The sequence below is a fragment of the Urocampus carinirostris genome, chromosome 2 (assembly GCF_059441175.1).
Source record: "Urocampus carinirostris isolate Australia breed hairy pipefish chromosome 2, RoL_Ucar_1.0, whole genome shotgun sequence".
Lineage (NCBI taxonomy): Eukaryota > Metazoa > Chordata > Actinopteri > Syngnathiformes > Syngnathidae > Urocampus > Urocampus carinirostris.
The window spans coordinates 39,830,762-39,850,163 of record NC_142350.1 but is presented as its reverse complement, the minus strand read 5'-3'; the positions used below and the strand labels follow the sequence as shown (position 1 = coordinate 39,850,163).

The window sequence follows — 19,402 nt, the reverse complement described above, 5'->3', positions numbered from 1 at the left end:
GTCAAAAACATGTTTGTAAGTCATCTGATTAAAGAAAAACTGTGTTTCCTGAAATGTATTGTCAATATTATACCTCTTGAATGATGTTATCAGATGCAGAATCCAGTTTAGTCTTCTTTAAAGGAGAAGTATGAGGCTCCACTTGAGCTTTATAGGCAACCAACTGCAGTTCGTAGTCCTGTAAGGGGAAAGTTATTTTGATATTGTTAGATTGAAGTGTGTCATACCTATTTATAGTCATAATTGTATGAGGTTTCAAGTTGTATCATTTTCATTCTTTTAATCATCATATCCCTATTTAATCATGATAATCATTTAGTGGTAGACAACACAGCTTATGATTATCTGAAATGCAGTTATTTACTTATTTCTTGTTTTATTCACTTGATGTATCAATTTATCTACTCATTATACAGTTTATATAATATTCTGAGGGGTATTCAGATTTTCTATTGTAGTGGAGGCATTGAGTCAGAGGATGGGATGCTGCCAGTTATAAACCAACAACTTTGTAGGTGTATGAAAACTCAAACATTGCACTTTTTTTTAACACCTAAAAAATGAACTTTTGGTTTTCGCGTATGATTTCAACAGGCTGTGCTAACCATAACAATAGTTTATTTGAATCCAAATAGGTAAATTTAGATATTCCACTTTCCTTTTAACGAAACATGCTTTTAGGGCACTGGAGCAGCTTGTCAAGAATGTGATGACGCGAAGACTAAATATTAAAAACTGTGCTTCCTCAGAATTAATAATAAAATGTTGAACCCATCAAATAAATACCAACACTGACTTATAGAATTATGAGATAGTGGAACTGTTTGGGTTTAACAATTGCAAGGAAATAAAAGAATGAGAAAGGAGGAGAGGGTAAGGAAAGAAAGTAAATTCTCGCCTTGATTGTGTCGATGTATGCTTTTGCATATGTCTGACACTCATCGACCTTGTCTTTGTTCTTCTCAACCTCTTCCAGTAATTTCTGGTTGGAAAGCGGGACATAGAAAAAGTTAAGGTGAATTCATTTATAAATAATATATTTGGCTCATTGTCAAATAGAAATACGTCACATACCTTTTCCAGTGCAAGCTGTTCTTTTAGCGTTTTGCTGTCCGTGATGGGAACAGTCTGGATCCTTTCTTGCCTTTGCTTGGCATCCGTGATCCACGTAATCAGCCAATCATAGCTGTCCCGGTAGTAGCGCAGCTGTCGGCCAAGCTGCTCCAGCTCCCTCTGCCGAAGGTCCATCTGGGTGAAGATGGCTTTCCACCGTTCCTGAATGTTTGACTGGAGCTGCCGGTAGTGGTCCAGTTCGGCGTCGCGTTCGCTGTGCACCCGACTCATCTTGTCGCTTACAGTCAAGGCTTTTTTAAGTTCTTCTTCGAGAGAATCAAAAACTGGCTGTTCAGCCTCTGCTTCAGCTCGCATTTTCTGCGTGTTTGGAATTAGACCGAGTTACATCGCGATTTGAAAAAACACGTGATCGACAAATGTGTTGAATGTCTGCAATCTATTGTGTCATTCTCTACATTTTGAGATTACCTTAAGCTTTGCACGGTATGTCTCCACAGCCTGGATGTCACTGGGAACAGTGTGGACTTCACTCAGGCAGTCTTCATATTGCTTAAGTACACCCTCAGCACCCTGACTGTTGCGAATGACCATTTCCACATTCTTGAGCCTGGTTCAAGACAATGTGCATTTTTTTTCATTGTGGAAGCATGTGGAGCTACATATTTTCCTGATGATTATCGTGCAGAAATTGGGGAGGTTCTCACTTTTCCAGATAAATGGAGGAGAGCTTGTAGGTGTGATCCATCTTCTGCGTAGTGAGATCTAGCTCAGAACGCAGCACAGGAGTGGAAGTGGACTCTTGTGGAGCCTTCAAGATTTCTTGTGCCCTCACTGACAGCTTTTCAAGGTCCTTTTTGAGACCCTCTAGCTCTGATTGCACTTTCTGGAAAACATTCAACCTTAATTAGACAGGTAAAAAAAACATGCACTTAATTTCAAAAAGGAAGATGGGAGAAAGGTTTATTGTGTATCATTGTTGCTTGTTGACTTATCCTATATAGAATAGAAAAGAATGCCTTTTTCATCATTACACAAAGTGTCAATAAAATTCAAAGCTGCCCCATTTAGTGCACATATACACATAGAATTAAAAAACTAACGTATGTATATCTATACATATATATTGAACTATAAAATACAATACTGGAAACAGCAATTCTGTTAATACCAGCATAAAACAAAATAATGACAAAATGACGTGTTCTGTTTTCATGCTCTTTCCCCTCCCGATCTTTTCTTTTAGTTCAGTCAATAAGTGCGGTCCCACCCAATTGTTTTTTAAAATAGACCGCATCCTTACAATTTTACTTTGGTTTTAATGTTATTTTGCCCATAATAATGGGTCCCAAGAAATTAATGAGGGGAAGAACAAGTCAAAAACAGTGTCTGCCTTCTAAGTGATGCTTGGAGGTACAGTAAATGGTTTAAAAGTGTATTATATATATGTCTTTATTACTGGCATATTATTATTTATTACATTATTATGTTTAAATAATTATCATTGTTTAGGTACATGTTTTGTTAATATTTTAGATAGGCATTTCTTTTAGTTTGTTGCTTTTAGTATGCAGCAATTTTCCAAGCAGTTTTAGGGGTTCCCCAATATGCGAAGTAGTCTTATGAATGAGTATAGAAGGTATTTTGGTCCATTGTATCGTATCACACCTTTCTCTTGCATCCATGGGTATTCTGTCTTTATTTAGTAGAACAGGGCTTACCAACCTTCTTAATGCCCAGAGCTACATCTTTGATACAGATAGAGGTAGGGATACCAGTTTGGCATGTATTTCTGAAATACATAAACTGTTAAAATGTGATTACTATGTATACACTACATTCCTAACAATGGTGGAAAATCCCAACACAGTTTCCTAAGTTCTGTGTAAATCTTTAACTATTTCTTTAGGCTCTGAAGCACACAATTCACTGTGCATAGTCCGCAAGAGTGCGGCATACCTGCTGGTTTACAGTCTTCTGAACACATTCCTTCAAAGGATCTTTTTCCATTGGTTTGCGTATGCGGGAGACTGTCTGGGCTTCGCAGTCCTCAATTCGTACACGCAGGTCCTTGAGATCTGAGATGTAGTTCTTACATAGGGACTCATTTTGTTGACCTAAGAAAAATGATAATTACAATTTCATGACGTGTGACTGTAAAATAAGCCAAAATAGGCCAATAATTACAAAACAGAGCACGTGCAATTTGTGTTCACAGCATATGCACAATCCTGCAATGATGACCAATAGCAAAGCATTTTAAAATATTGATACAACTTTTGGAACTCATTAGATCATGTCAGAGTAACAAACTGCAAATTTTTCTAAGTACACAGAGATGACTGAAAAATACATTTAATCCTAAAAACAGGTTGAACAATGTGCAGACTTTCTAGTGGAAACAAACATGCAGTCAAACTACATCTACTCCCACAAAAACATCTCTATGTTTTTTCTGAAGCTTGGAAGCATGTGCATGACCTTATATCACTCACCTTGGAGTTTAACAATCTTTCGCCCTGGAATATCAATTCAGAACATACCATGTATGCTTGACATGTAATACTACAGTAGATACAAATTCTCCCTCCTGACAAGAAATACTTGATTGTACCTTTCTCCATCGAGCGCAGCAAACTATCAAAGTGCTGGGTGGACTTGGTGTAGTCTCCCTCGATGTGCATACGGTCATCAGGGCCAAAGAGCTCAGAGTCCTGGCTGTCTCGCATGAAGTCCTGGTAGTGGATTTCCAGGTTTCTCATAATTTGACGATATTCTTCCGGTTTCATTGATTTCAACTGGAAAGGAAAAAGGAAAATAAATGTTTTTTTTCAATAGGAAAATTAAAGACTTAATTCCTTGGTCATAACAAAACTGTCAATCCAATTTCCAAAACACCTATCATTACTATAAACACAGGAGCCCATCCCAGCTGACAATTGAGCAGTGGGGAGGGGACACCCTGGACTCGTTGTCAGTGAATTGCAGTGCACACAGAGACAGGCTACCACTTACTCACGTACTCATTCTAGGGACAATTTGAAGTCACCAATCAATCTCCTATGCATGTTTTTGGAATGTGAGAGGAAAGAAAATGTGCAAACTCTAAAGAGGGAGGCTGGTAGTTGTAACTGAACCTTGGGAACTCTGGTGGATGTGCTGACCAGTCAGCCACTGTACTGCCTAATAAACTAACTTTACATAAGAAAATCAATTATCACATTTTGTCTGAAAATCAGCTAATTTTGAGAATCGTTATTTCTAGTTTTAGGATTTATTATTTCATATTCCAGACTGAAAACTTTTTTCAGTTCAAGAAGTTTTTGTATGTAAGTGTTTTACGAAGAAAAATGTCCTTATTTGGTTACTTATTTTGTCGTGTGTTTTGTTGTGTATATTGTCATGTATTTTTTTGTGTATTTATTTCGTTATCTATTTTCCCGTACTTTTTTATCATGTTTTTTGTTATGTATTTTGTGATTCATTTATTTATGTATTTATTTTGGCATGTAATGAGTAGCGTATTTTCGCATGTATTTTTTTATTTTTCATATGATTATGAGCTAGAAATCATATATCTGTTTTAAAAACAAACTAGTACAGGAACTTTCAAACATCACAATATTCCGGTACCAATTTAATACATTCAACACCCACCGAGGTGATACTCCACGAACGAATTTGTGTGAAATCCCTCATCAGATATTGCCAAGACAGCAGACTCTTCATGTTGATGTACAGCATTTGCCACTTTGTCACCATCTTCTGATGACCTGCATCCAGACTGGGAAGACATAACATTTGGTCAGACATTAAGTCAAAGACAATATTTATCAGTTGCCTCTCACCTGGAAACACTGTCCACGGCGTCTTTGTTTACCGGTGGAACCAGGAAGCAAACAGAAGGCACCGTTGCCTCATGTCCAGTGCGACTCAGAACTTTCCATTTGAATGGTTGGGAGTTGCTAAGCAGCGCACACTCGTCTCCTTTATGAACAGTTATCTGTAAAAGTGCACAAAATGCCATGATGCATTGGTTTGATTTGGCAGTTTGCAGATAAAACCGTACCCAGTGAAACTAAAAAGTAAAAATCCTTCGTAGTTTACTACACCAGTTTATTTCAAATTACCCATTTTCTATGAAAACTATGAAATAGAAGTCAAGCACTGTTTATGTTGATTGTTCCTTGGGTATTTATGGAGCATTAGTATCAATTGCTGTAACAGCAAATTTGATGCGGGGTATCTTTTTAACTGACATCGTCTAGAAACTATTTTCAATGTGAAATCATCGCTCTAAAATGCTTTCACGAAAAAGGTTTCAAAATTTTTATGATTTTATTTTGTATTTCGCCATGTATTTTGTCATGCATTTTTTCATGTACACTATTTTGTTATTTATTTCAGTATTTATTTTCCTTTTTTTGTTGTGTAGTTTGTTTTGTAATTTGTAATTTATTTTTTTTAGGTATTTATTTTGTGGACAATTCTGCCAGGTACTTTGTCGTGTATTTTCTCATGTATTTTTTGCATCTTTTATTGTATTTTGTTTTGTATGTATTCATTTTTATAAGCGTATTTATTTTCTCGTTTTTTGATTGTGTATTTTGTCATTCATTTATTCTAGTATTTGTTTTGTGATGTATTTTGTTGTCTTTTGTGATTTCTTTTCACAAAGATCGAACTCCGTTGAGTCTGTAGGGCACTTGTCTCATTTATTTTGTCGTGTATTTTCTTGATATTTTCTTGTATTCTGCCATTTCTTTATTTCCCTCTTTCATTTAGGCATGCATTTGTCATGTATTTTTCTCATGTATTTTGTTGTGTGTTTTATGTTTATTTTTGGTATATATTTTCATTTATTTATTTCAGTATTCATTTTATCATGTTTTTGTCGCACATTTTTTCATGTACTTATTTCGGTATTTATTTTGTCGTGTATCTTTTGTTGTATGTTTTGTATTTTATGTATATATTTTTTTGCGTATATTGATATTTGTTTCTGTACTTATTTTCCCGTAGTTTTTTGTCATGTCTTTTGTTGTGTATTCTGTCATTTATTTTGGCATGTAATGAGTAGTGTATTTTCTCATGTATTTTTGTGTGTGTGTATTTTGCCATGTATTTCTTAAGGTATTTCTTTTCTCGTGTTTTATTCTTTCATAGTTTTTTGTGTGTGTAATTTGTCATTTATTTATTCCGATATATATTTTGCTATTTATTTTGTCGTGTGTTTTCTCATGTATTTGGTTGTGCATTTTGTCATGTATCTTGTTGGCTATGTTGTCGTGTATTTTGTCACAACAATGTTATTTAAATGAGGAGGTGGCCCAAAGGCCTAATCTTAGTTGATCAGCGATCAATAAATCGGCTGTAGGTAAAACACACCAGCTCATTTGAATAACACCCGATATATGCATACCTCTTGTTGTTTGAAATCACAGACGGCCTGGATGGGCAGTTTGCCTTTAATGGATGTTGCAGGGTTACGCGGTTTCAGCTGGATGATGGAGCGAGCCCTTTTGTTAAGGCCGGTCACATGCGTCTTGAATTCATTCAACTGCTCTTTCTCTTCCTGTTCACATTGAAAAAACAGATTAAAACCAGGTGACTTTGACTGGAGTGCAAATTCATTTGCAAGCAATCATCTCTTACCGCAGTATCCTGCAACAGATCTTCCAGGCGTGTGGCTGTGGTAGAACGATCACAACTGTATTTCTTGTTCATCGTCTCCTGCATTTTTTTCATCTTCTCGTGAGCTTCTTTTACATCAGCAAAGAACTGTAAAAAGAAAAATACATTTTTCTTATTATTGTAGTTTACCATATCAATACCCAGTATTTATTCGAGGTAACGGTAGTACTTGGTTCTTTATAGACGAGGAATTAGAAATGTATTTCTTTCTGACTAAATGTATTTCTTTCTGACTAAAACTGAAATTCAACTCCTAAATTCAACTGAAATTCAACTCCTAAACGTTCATCGAGATTGATACTAATGCCAGTATTACCAGTGTCACAAACAAAATGATCGATATATATGAAGCTCAAGGTTTAATATTTGACCACAAGATGGCATTGTTGTCTAATGCAAATGAAAACCAGTGCCGCAGAGCATAGCATAGCAGCAAGATCCCAGACAAACATGGCGGCAACCTCCAAGTAGGGATTCCACTATGTAAAAGAATTACAAATTTCTCGACCACTGATTTTATTTAAATAAAAAATAAGATTAATATGATAGTTCATATATTTATGCCAAGTTTTCAAATCAATGCACTCTTTTTTTTACTGAAAAAAGTACCACTAGTAGGCACTACACATTACATGCTTAGAAAAATAGCTTAAATCCTACAACAGTAAAGGTGCTTTAAACATATAGGATTTATACATCAAAATGTTCTTCCTTCAATTAAAAATGTTAAAACAGCCATTAGTGGGCAGATAATATTGATATTGACCACAATTGTAAGTACCAATATAGTTATACCCAATTATCAATACCAGGTTTTATATTGGCCAGACACCTGTTTGACATGTTGAAATGAAAATGAAATAATGAAATGATCTGCATTTATATAGCGCTTTTCAAGTCAATGACTTCCCAAAGCGCTTTACAATGTGCTCCACATTTTCCAATAGCGGCCTTGTATTGCAGCCATGTAAGAGGCTAACCTGCTTATTGGGGGTGTTAGGGGTTCAGTGTCTTACCCAAGGACACTTCGACATGTAACACGGACGAGCCGGGATTCGAACTGGGATCCCTTGATCCCAAGACGAGCGCTCTACCTCCTGAGCTACTGCCACCCCCCATGTTGATATTTCACCCTAACAAGGGATATTTATACTCTAAAAAGGGGTGGGACCAGCAAAGATACTGTGTTAAATATATTGCTTTTAATCAAATAATATTTCGGATTGACCACCGCCCCAATTACTGATACTAGGGTTAGATGAGCACTGATAGTAGGTACCGTATTGCATTGAATTGTCTTTATTGTCATTGATAAAACTGTTCTTAGAGAAAGTTGAACCAACAGTGAAACAAAATATTTTTTTTCTGTAATTGATCTGTAAAATAAGAATAACTGGTATCATTATACCAGTTGCTAAAATGAGCAAAATGATTTGCGAGTAGAACATTATATGTAGATCAAAGCGGCAGCCTTTCCAGCAGCTCTGTGTTATTTCGCACTTTTGTGATTTATTGTTTTAAGAGTCTGCTTCTATCTTCGGTGTTCTTTGTCCCGTTTGACAACTACACTTTGGATTACTTTATCTTCCTATCGTTATGGGTCTTAACGCACAAAATTACGTTTATTCGAGGAATCAACTCCTGAAGAATTCTCGTGTCGGCGTGATGAGGGGGCCCTATCGTGGATACAGAGCCGGAGCTAGCCAAGCAGCTAGTCTTCAGTACCGTCCGTAATCATGGTAAATGTGAACTCTCTACCAAATAAGACCGACGAACTGGCTGTGCTGGTGAAAAACAAAAAAGCGCACAGGGAGTGCAGTTTGCTGTGTTTTACGGAAACGTGGCTCACGTCTAGCATCCCTGGCGCTAACGTGGTGCTACCCGAAACTATCCGGCTTCAGCGCTGTTAGACAGAGACACGAAAGCCTGTGTGAAGTGGAGAGGAGGTGGACTCGCTAACACGAGGTGTTATCCCCGGGCACAAACATTTCCATAAGCTGCAGGGACGTCGAACTTTTGGACTAGCGTGTGACGTCATCCACTCCTCTGTGGCTAAACTACAACAAAACACCCTGCGCTCATCCTGTTAATCTGTAAATAAACAACAAAGGAGACTGCTGGAAGTGTGAATTTCCCTACAGGGATGAATAAATTATCTATCTATCTATCTATCTATCTATCTATCTATCTATCCATCTATTATACTTTTTGTAGTGCAACCTCATTTTTCATCTACCTGAAAAACGTGTTAAAAATAATTTTACACAACTATTCGCGGAGAAGATCACTCAAAAACTCGAAAATGGGTGCAACCCACTGCGACAGTAGGATATTATATTTCATTTGATTACTAGAAGGCAGTACATACCAGATCATTGTTTTTTACACAACTATCAAATTGTTGTCACCAATGTGAAAATTAACAATATTATGTTGCCACTAGAAACTGCAAAGTACTTGCACTTTAACACACTATTATTTACATAAAATTGCAATTGACAGTCCTCTAGTACATCATCATTATAGCACAGATACCTGGTAATATGCTGTGTTCTCTTTAAGATGGGCCTCAATGCAGCAACAAAGCTGAAGGATCCAACTCCACTGAGTCTGCAGAGCACTTGTGAAGGCCTGATAGATAGCAAAAAGATATGACCGCAGGTCAGTATAAGTCCAAAGTGTGTATTTTTTTTCTTTGGCACTCTAAACAACGTTATTGCCATCCTCACCTCCACTGTCTTCCTACCGGGATGGCCATCCTTGACATATTTATCTCCGGTGGTCTGGATATCATTGACTTTCTTCTCCCTGTGCTCCAACTCTCGCATAAGTGCCTGAAGGATAAGGTTAAAACAAAACAGTAAGCAAATTAACCTGCAAAATTTAGTATGGATAAACATTTTAAAACAAATTGATTGGAGAAAGGCACCGAGTAGTTGTCCTTTTTGGCCGCCATGTTGGTGTTACGTTCACTCCAGTCAAAGTTGACCTCTTCCTCTTCTTTGTCATTCAACCACATGAGCTCCTTGGTTGCTGCGCTGACGAATGCGTGCAGTGAATCCAAGTTCCGTAAGCGGGACTTTGAGGAGTTCTGTTAGAGGATGAATAATTTAAAGATAAACTTCGATTAGCTTATATTGAACAATTGATTAACCAGTTGGTGTAAATGCAACAATATACAAGAGGATAACGCAACAATAATTTCATTCAATTGATACTGATATCAATACGAAGCAGAAAGTATTGGTGAAGCTACCAGCCTTATTTCAAGGTATAAGTCAGGGATGTCCCAAACCATTTTTTCAGACTGAGATTGACACAAAACCCAACTCTTCAGTACTTAGCAATACTGATATTTATATTTCAAGTCACTTCAATTCATATTTCATACAGACTATTAGAACAATATTAATTCTGATAGATACAGGTCATTGGCGAGAAGTGCTGCCTAAACCAGACCAAAAACATCATTAAATCCAATGCACACCTGGCGCCAACCCCATGGGGGATTTTAAGCTTAAGTTGCCTTAAGTTGTTTATGTCAATTGTTTTTGGATAAGGTGGCCATTCAATATAGTGATTACGAAAATGAGCACATATTCACTACTGCACTAAAAAAACAAGAATAGGGGCTTCATTCTGATGACAGTGCCAGGGCTATCATACAGTGGAGACTAGTGCCAGATTGCATCACAGAAATGAGAAGTAGTCTTATTTTGACAAGAGTTGCGGACGTAGAGAGCCCCTCCCAGCTAGCACTCTGTACTGGTTGCCAGACAGTCACAGACACAACCATTCACACACACACTCACTAGGGATAATTTAGACTTGCTAATCGACCTCCCATGCATGTTTCCACCAATTTAATTGGTATACAGTACTGGTATAACAAGTTGAGTAGTGCATCGTTATTGGTTTTGAAATAAGTGGTATCTAGCATCCTATTTTAAAACATATACACTGTGAGGTAAATGCATATTTACCAAAAGTTTCCCATATTGTAGGTCGAGTTTTCCCAGGTACTCTCTGTATGTACCTTTGCTGGCAGGAGATAGCTGGTTCTGAAGGACAAAAGTTAGATGAAATGTTTAATACAGGTTCATTTGAATAAAGAAACCAAAACATATCTCTCTCCCTCATATATATATTTTATATATATACAAACACACCGTCAAATTCAGACTATAACCCCAAACTTTTTTCCCAAGCTTTCAACCCTACGGCTTATGCAATGATGCGGCTAATTTATGCATTTTTTTTATAATGGCCGCCAGAAGTGCCCAAGCAGTACAGATAAAGGTGAGGCAGGTGGAATATATGTTTCGAGGACAACAGAAGTTTCAACTGCATGCTTTGTGCATGAATGAAACTAGCATAAACAGGTGTCAATCGAAAAGGGAAGGGCTAATAACTATATTGGGAATTATTTCACTAGTCTGTTTATTTGTAAACTGATATAATGTGGCAAAACAAACTGTTCACAAGAAGCACATGTTTGAGGAGGATTTCTATATATCTATATATCTGTCGTCATTATTGTGTGTTTTGGAAACAATATTCTACATGGTTGGATTCTATGGTTTGTCCTTGATCTAATAAAGCTTTTTTCACAAACATTCAAAGGAGTTGAAGACGGCCAGAGATGTAATGGTGAGTCGCACTGGCTTTAAGGATTTTGGGTATCTTGTTTTAGACTGATCGTGATGTTTCTTTGATGAGTATATTTTGCAATGGTCATCAGCTCTTTAATCCCCAGAGTTTAAACTAAAATTTGGGATAACGAATTTCAGTGACTGGTGACATGGTACAGACACATATTTGTTTATCAAAAGTTAAGAGGTTAAGGTACTATATATTATTAAAACTATATCTGTAAATATCTTGTGTTTCAATGTGGACACATGTTGCGTATAGTCAGGTGAGGCTTATGTATGTACAAAATGTTTTTCCTTTAACAATGTACTGGGTGCGGCTTATAATCAGGTGCACTCTGTAGTCTGAATTTTACGTTACGTTTACACGATGTATATATATGTAATATATACTATACTTTAGAAAACAATAACCTCGTCAGCCTTGGCACGTTCAATCTTGGACCTGAAGTCCTCCACTGTCTGGTGCAGGCCCCTGTGGCTCCCCAGTTGCGACTCCACTGAAGGCAGATCCGAACCCCATTCGGCTCCATCAATGCGCCGTTGATTCTCCTCCACCCACTGGAGAAGGTCTTGAACATAGCGCAAAGTTACGTCGTCCAATTCCGGGCGTGCCTTCGTGGTGGTCTTCAGGGACGTTTGTGTTATGGAGATCTGGGAAGTCTTCAGGCGAAGGTTGTAATCGCTGCGCAGGTTCACGAGGCGCTCATGGAGGCTGTAGACTCTGTGCGGAAAATGTTTTTATTTGCCCCGATGGCTATATTGCATCGTGTTAAATGCCAGGCAGGAGTGGAATCCATTACGCCCCCACCTGCGGTACATCTGTTCAGCCTGAGGGTGGCGCCCATCCTTAAGTGTCTGCACATCATTGAAGAGAAGACGAACGACATTGTCAGCCCTGTCCAGCTCACGCTCAACTTCAGCTGTGTGCTGCGCTGGTTTCCCCGCGTTGAGCAAGCGCATGTCCTGAAGAAACAGTAAAATCAGATAAGATTGGTATTTTATGCAGAAATGTCAGTCAGATCTTGTTTACATCAGGGGCATGCAAACCTTTTGATTGGCGGGCCGCATTCGGTTAAAACATTTGGCAGAAGGGCCAGGCCAGGAGGAGAAAAAGTGATTTGATTTTTTTAGAATTTACCAATACAGTCTGCAATTCAATACCTTGACAACGCACGAGGAAAAAAAATGTGCTGCATTTATTTTTTTCTCATATCGTCGCTGCAATTTTTTTAATAAAATCTCAAATTTGAACTTTACATTAAAGCACAAAATAATAAATGACAAAAAATGTGGATACGTCTTTTTAGAATAGTTATGAAGACTTCTACATATGCATTTTATATTTTAATTTGTATCTGCAATAAAGCAATTCATCAAATTGGTTTTGAAACACTCAGAATTAAAGGAACAATGCACAACATTTGATAATATGCATTGAAAAACTTAAAATTTGATACTGTGCAGCTATCTCAGAAGTGTTTTTTCCTCTCTTCCAAATATGATAACATTCTTGATAGATAAATCACATACATGATTTTAAAAACATGTAAAGCAGGTGTCAGACTCATGCTAGGCTTGGGGGACACTTGGGAGGAAAATCATTTGCATGAAAATAAATCAATAAATCAATGGCATGAAAAGTGTGCCTTAGCTGGAGGGATGGAGGTCTTTTTGGAGGCTCACAGTTCACTGTGACAAGACAATAATTCCGGCACGTAAGATTTGATTCTGAAACATTGATTCAAGTCTTTTTTCCCCTCTTTTTCTTTCTCTTTTTCTATAACTAAGATTCAATCTCTTATAATGGTTATAAAGGACAACAACAATTGCATTTATTTTCAGTACAGTTTATTCAACTTGTGGAAAATCATACAGACTGGAAAGTGACAAGAATAATGTACCAACACTACTTTAAATTGTTTTTTTAATGATTTTAAAATATTTGCACTGCTTTTCATTTTTAGTTTTTTAATGATAATTTGTACCTGAATATGTGAACTTCACTTTTTTATGTCAAATCTATTAAAAAAAGCTATACCTTAATTAAAGTTCTGCAAAAAAACCCAAGTGCTATTGTTAAAATTTTTAATATTTCGTATTGCCTTTAACAGCTCGTCTATGATTTTTAAATCAAGTAAAACAACATAAAAATGATTTGCTAAATGTTCTCTGGTTGATTAAGAGTAAACATATGTTGCCCTGGAGAGGAATGGCGCCACCAGGCTGTACTTGCCCAAGACACCACCGAAAATGGTGTCCCTACAACCCTAGTGGTTAAGAGATCCAACCAACTAACTAACCATTTAGCAAATACAGCTAGAGTGGGTGCACCCTGATTTGGAAACATCCAGTGGACGCGAGCAGCTCGTTTTTCTTTTGTGCTTCTTTTACCATTGTCTCGCGGGCCACATGAAATGATGTGGCGGGCTATATTTGGCCCATGGGCCATGTGTTTGACACACATGATGCAAAAAAAAAATCCTGCTGCCAGCTATTTGAATGTTGGGGAGAGTGGGAACAAGAGTGACTCCAAATAGAATTATTTTATGACTCGTACATTTAAATATTATTCTTTTATTTTCAACATTGATCGGGATGATTAAAAAGCGTGGCGGGCCACATTTAGCTCGTGAGCCATAATTTGCCCACCCCCAGGTTTACAACAGAATTCTGTAAAGCCTTGAAACTCACCGTCTGGAGCAAGTTCTCAAGGTGGTTGAGGTGCTCATCAGATCTTCCTGACTCCATCTGTATTTTGCTGAAAATCCTCTGAAGCCTCTCAAGTCTGAATATTTAAAAACAAACAAATAAATAAAAACGTCCATACAGTACTGAGATTTTGTGTGGTTCAATAGAATAAAGTACGATGCTCACAATAATTTGCCGTTCAACAAATACTCCAGTTTATAAGGTTCACTCACAAATGCCATAATCAAAACCGTTGTGATTTAAATCTCACAGAAGCATATAAGAAATAGTCAGGATGATAGCAGAAAGCTGACCACAAACACCGGGGACGATTAAGAAGACTGACTAGATGACAACACAACCTTGTGATACAGGCCATCCCATTTCACTGACATGATGTCATGTTTGTCCGAATACATAGAAACAACTAGAATGGCAAAACTTTTAGTATGAATTGAATTATTAAAAATTGTAATGTAATAAATATTGGTAATCATTGAGTCATTGTATTTTCAGTAATACTTGGTCACTAGATATCAGTGTATTGGTTGCCTCGTAGTGGCCATTTTACAGTCAAGAAATAAGAATTCATGGATGAAAAATTCTATAATATAATGCATTTTTAAAGAAAAATCATCCATTGGGATTAATTATTTTAAGGGACAGTGTGTATTATTTAGTGCTTCCTAGTGCTAAGTAAAACTTAATTAATTTAAAAAAATGTATTTTAATAATAAGCAAAAATACAGGAACTGTTATATTACAATGAAATTATACAAATAGTGTAGGCTAAGAAATCAGTATTTATTTTACATAATCCTCAACCATAGGGAGTTGACATAATTGCCCGCCATTTCGCTGCTACGAACCCTAAAACCTCAAAATGGTTGGGCAAAAAAGTCCAAGAAAATTGTGCATTTTAATCACTTGAGTATCAGTAGTTTTTGGTTGCATTACACAATACAGTGCCATCTAGTGGTCAAATTTTACACATTGTCCCTTTAAGATTATTACTTCATTTGCAGTATCCGCTTTCATATTGATGACTACTCAAGAATAAAGTATCAACGTCTTTATCGGTCGAAAGTTTCTTCCCCAGGGCCGCCATCACCACCCTAAACAAGTGCATAATATTATGAAAAATGTTGTATTGAAAAATGGGATTGTTGCTACAGGTAATTGTACTATTTCCATCGCTTAATTATTATAAATGATAACAGTTCTCACAACTTAGACAGGTCTGCAAGCACTACCTTGTAAATATTTTTGCCTATTTTCCTGATATTCTTCATCCAATTTTTCTCTTAAAGTCCTTGTTATATATTAATCCTAAGGTGCTATCGAATCTTTTTGTTCACTACATTGTCATCAAAAATTATTAAGACTATTCTATATCATTAAAAAAATGTGGTGCCTAATCACATTATTTTTATTTTATTCAAATGAAGCCTTTGCTAAGAAATATCTCTCAGCTGACCTTTCAAACTCTGTTCTGAGCAGACGTTCTCGCTCCAACATGGAGACATGAAGACGACCCCATTCTTTCTCCACATCAATAGGGTGGTAACCGGGTGGAACCTTCAGATGTCCTGCATGTACTGCGCTCTGTGAGGGGAAAAAAAGATGAAGTAATGTTTCTTGACAAAATCATAAGAGCAAATTAAAACATTTACTGACTATAAGCAGTGTTTGAAATGAGGTCTGCCTAGACGCCCAGAGCGTGCATCTTTTACGTAGGGCATACAACTTACACAACGTCTCTGCCTGGGTGGCCGACAACTTTTCCAAAGTAAAAAAAATATTTTTTCAATTTTTTTTTTTTCAAATCAAACGTTTGCTTTATTCTGACTTCGAAATCTTCGTTGGGTTTGGAAATTTCTGAATTTCGGATCGTTAGGCAATTTGCATACTCGGCAGCCAATCAGAAGCCAGCATCCAATAACTTCGTGCTTCCGGACTTTCCCGAGCGTTATAAGGTCGTGCATTTGCATATCATTTTCCAATGTAGACACACAGAGAACACATGAAAAATGGATACGTGGTTAGGAATCAAGCCAAAACCTCAGCCTCAGAAGATTCGAAAGAAGCTAACAAAATTGATGACGCTACAAAACGTAAAAGTACATTAAGAGGATCGTGGAAAAAGGAGTTCACATGGCTTGCAGCAAACGACGCAACGCAAACATTGCATGAATGAAAATGAGAGAATACAGGTCCATACTGATGGCAGATGGAAAACAGCGATGTCATATACGTGCAATGAATGTTTTAAGTAGATCTATAAAAACCCAATTTTAAAGAGGTGTTCTGTTATATATTCTAATTACCAATCCCTAATACTTGGCAACAACGGGTTTTTTTGCAATTCGTCTTATTGCATTTCAAGTTGTGAAAAATGGGGCAGGCAACTTTTCAGAGTTGTGTCACAGTATTTGTGTTGCTGCATCCCTGTGACTTGTATTTTTTTATTCAGCCGTGTTTTTTGCTGTGTCACTTTCACTGTCTCTTGGTGTGTGTTTATTATCAAAATTTGACAACTCTTTCTGTGTACCACCAGTCCTTGTAAATATATCAAGTTTGAACATGGGTACATGTGGCTTATGGTCACTCTTGGGTTATGCATGTAAAAACATGTTATTTTCATTATTATTTTGAAAAATGTGCTCGGCGCGGCTTATAGTCAGGTTTGGCTTAGAGTAAGACAATACGGGGTCACTTACCTCAAATGACTGGTAGATGTGTTTGGAGCGGTTTTTATCAGCTTCTTTAGGTGGCAGTTCTGTCTCTTTGAACTTCGCAAACTGGCGCCAAAGAAGCTAAAGAAAAAACAAATCAGTGAGGAAACATATATGGCTAAAAATACACAAAATAAAGGAAACACATCAGTATGTCCTTTTGATTAGAGTAAAAATCACCCGACCCGACCCAGGCCCGCAGTTATTAAAGTAAGACACAGCCCGACATAGCCAGTCAAGTTGATGCATAAGTTCGGTGTTCTAGCAATAAAATTGTATCTCGTAAGCAAAGCACTCTTGTGCTTATGAAAAACATTGGGTATACAGTATATTGGAGGTATTACAAATGCAAAAAAAAATAAAAATGACCGTAGTGAAAGTTGTGCTTGAAAAGCATCCTTTCCCAAAGAAGCCTTTTTTTCAGTTTTCCTGGAGACAAGTATGGAGACTTATGTATGTTCAATTGCTGTTTACTAAACAATGGTAAAAGCAAGAAAACAACCTTTTTTCAAACGAAAGTTGAGGTTGGGAGCTTTCTTTTGATATGCCCTTTGCCTATATTGTTACAGAACTACATTTTCTAGAGGCCTTCAAAAATGAGTCAAAATGGCAAAAATTGTCTGGCATCGGCTCTTCCCATTTAAGAGAAATGTCTGGCAATCAATGAGTTAAGAATCTAGCGTGGAACTTTAAGAGAGGGAGAGGCAGGAGGGAAAAAAGAATAATGACTGGTGGATAATCATAATAAAAAAAAAGGGTCAGGTCAGGCCTGGGCTTAAGGTCTTACCTCCGATTTGCATATGTGCGCACTCACCTCTATCTCCTCGTAACTGGCCGGGAATCTCCTCTCCTCGAAGACGGTGACATGGTGGCGGATCCACTGGAGCAGAAGAGTTACCAGCTCGTAGTACTCCCGCCAGCGCAGCTCCAAGTCCTGCAGCCAACACAACAGAACAGACAGCCACAACAGTTCAGTTCAACGTCAGCAGACAACAACAGGGAAGCTTTTCTTTTCCTGATTGACTATTTTCGATCACTCGCACGTCACAATAAACTCAATTAGAGACGAACAACCATCCAAGTATTATGCAGAGGGAAACAACTCTGAAATTGGCTTTTACATGGTGGGAAAAGTGGTGGAGGGAAGTGTGAGTTGGAAAGTGCGACAACAATGGTAACAAAAACTCTGTCACCTGTCATGATCATTATTTCTACACTCAATATTTGTACTATTACTAATAAACAATTTTGTTGAAAACTTTAAAACAGCTTGCACAAATGAGTAATGAGTGTCTTATTGAGCTTTTTGCAATAATTGCTATACAATTTGTTTTATTTTCCCCTGAACTCAATCAGCTAGAGGGAAGAAGTTAAGTGAGGCTAGAGGAATTGCATTACCCAAAATAAAATGAAAATACAGATTAAAAATAAAATAAATATCCCCTAAGCTAACGTAGGTAAGAAGCCGAGTCTCACCAGAATGAAAATAATTAAGTTACTTAGTAGGGAAAAAAATGATTCTTCATTGTAAGAAGCCCACTAATTAATCATTGTAGATCTGTATATCAACAATAAAGTCCATTCCATTGTATTGTAATTCCAGGGGAGACTATTTTTTAACTTGTTTTTAAAATTATTAATTTATTTGTATATCATTATTGTTAATATTGTTATTATTATTGGTATTATTTTACTCAAAAGACCATTACAAAGCAAGCCTATGCCACACATTTCATGGGTGCTAGCCAAATCTGAAAGATAAATTACATACAACTGAATCTTAATGTTGATTTTTGAAAATGCTATGTAGTGGCTCGTATGACAATAACTAAACTTGTTGCGTTATTGACCAATGTGTGACAAAGAGCTCATTACGGTCATAAAAATGGGCATTGTTCAAAAAAATCAACCTGATCCATGCTTTAAAATTAAAATGTAGAAAAAAAGTTCATTCCCGGACAACCCTCGACTGTACACCTCACCGAAGTCTCACAAAATTCTATGGGTAACAGTATATGTTACATTTTGTTGTAACCCAATCTTACAATGCATTAACAAGGAACAGCTTTTTAAAGGGTGTCATTTTATCAGTTAGAATATGATTGTCTTTCAGAATTACTCAAAAAAAACATTGCTGGGAGTTTTCTATGTGACTTGACTGAGAAACAAAATAACCAACCAGTAGTGTGATAAAACAATACTAGAAACTAATACGTAGAAAGCTTATAGTCCCATAGACAGAATCATGTTTCTTGCTTCACTCACGTGAGCTCTCATGGTGTCCTGTGGAGGAGCCCGAGGCATGACATCATACAAAGAAGAGACATAAGTGATAATGGATTTCTCGTCAGGGTGGGGAACATCAACATCTGAAGGAGCATGACAAAAAGCATTAGAACAGGTCCTCTGTTGTCTACATTTGGTAGAGACTTCAATTTGTGCCATAGGAAACTGTTTCTTATTGTGTAATTAAATTATGCAAGATACAAGTAAGTCTTGAATTAGTCCTTCATAGATGTGGAGTTTAGGCAGGCCAAACCTGATGTTTTGCTAAGTATT

At 37.0% G+C, this 19,402-nt stretch overlaps 1 protein-coding gene across 2 annotated transcripts in view; it reads right to left on the bottom strand.

Annotated features, from left to right (window-relative positions):
* LOC148371844 (plectin-like) overlaps positions 1–19,402 on the bottom strand; it is a 76,864-nt gene that overhangs the window by 12,936 nt on the left and 44,526 nt on the right. For both annotated transcript variants that reach the window (XM_088326490.1, XM_088326491.1), the window contains 22 exons: positions 19,109–19,212; positions 17,658–17,777; positions 16,829–16,924; positions 15,586–15,713; positions 14,112–14,205; positions 12,229–12,383; positions 11,832–12,141; positions 10,749–10,826; positions 9,695–9,856; positions 9,495–9,599; positions 9,301–9,396; positions 6,727–6,852; positions 6,494–6,646; positions 4,920–5,074; positions 4,729–4,855; positions 3,686–3,869; positions 3,031–3,188; positions 1,779–1,957; positions 1,543–1,681; positions 1,075–1,431; positions 899–982; positions 74–178 (listed from right to left, as the gene is read on the bottom strand). In XM_088326490.1, coding sequence (XP_088182616.1) covers positions 74–178; positions 899–982; positions 1,075–1,431; positions 1,543–1,681; positions 1,779–1,957; positions 3,031–3,188; positions 3,686–3,869; positions 4,729–4,855; positions 4,920–5,074; positions 6,494–6,646; positions 6,727–6,852; positions 9,301–9,396; positions 9,495–9,599; positions 9,695–9,856; positions 10,749–10,826; positions 11,832–12,141; positions 12,229–12,383; positions 14,112–14,205; positions 15,586–15,713; positions 16,829–16,924; positions 17,658–17,777; positions 19,109–19,212 — 3,215 coding nt within the window. The remainder of the gene's footprint in view (positions 1–73; positions 179–898; positions 983–1,074; positions 1,432–1,542; positions 1,682–1,778; positions 1,958–3,030; positions 3,189–3,685; positions 3,870–4,728; positions 4,856–4,919; positions 5,075–6,493; positions 6,647–6,726; positions 6,853–9,300; positions 9,397–9,494; positions 9,600–9,694; positions 9,857–10,748; positions 10,827–11,831; positions 12,142–12,228; positions 12,384–14,111; positions 14,206–15,585; positions 15,714–16,828; positions 16,925–17,657; positions 17,778–19,108; positions 19,213–19,402) is intronic.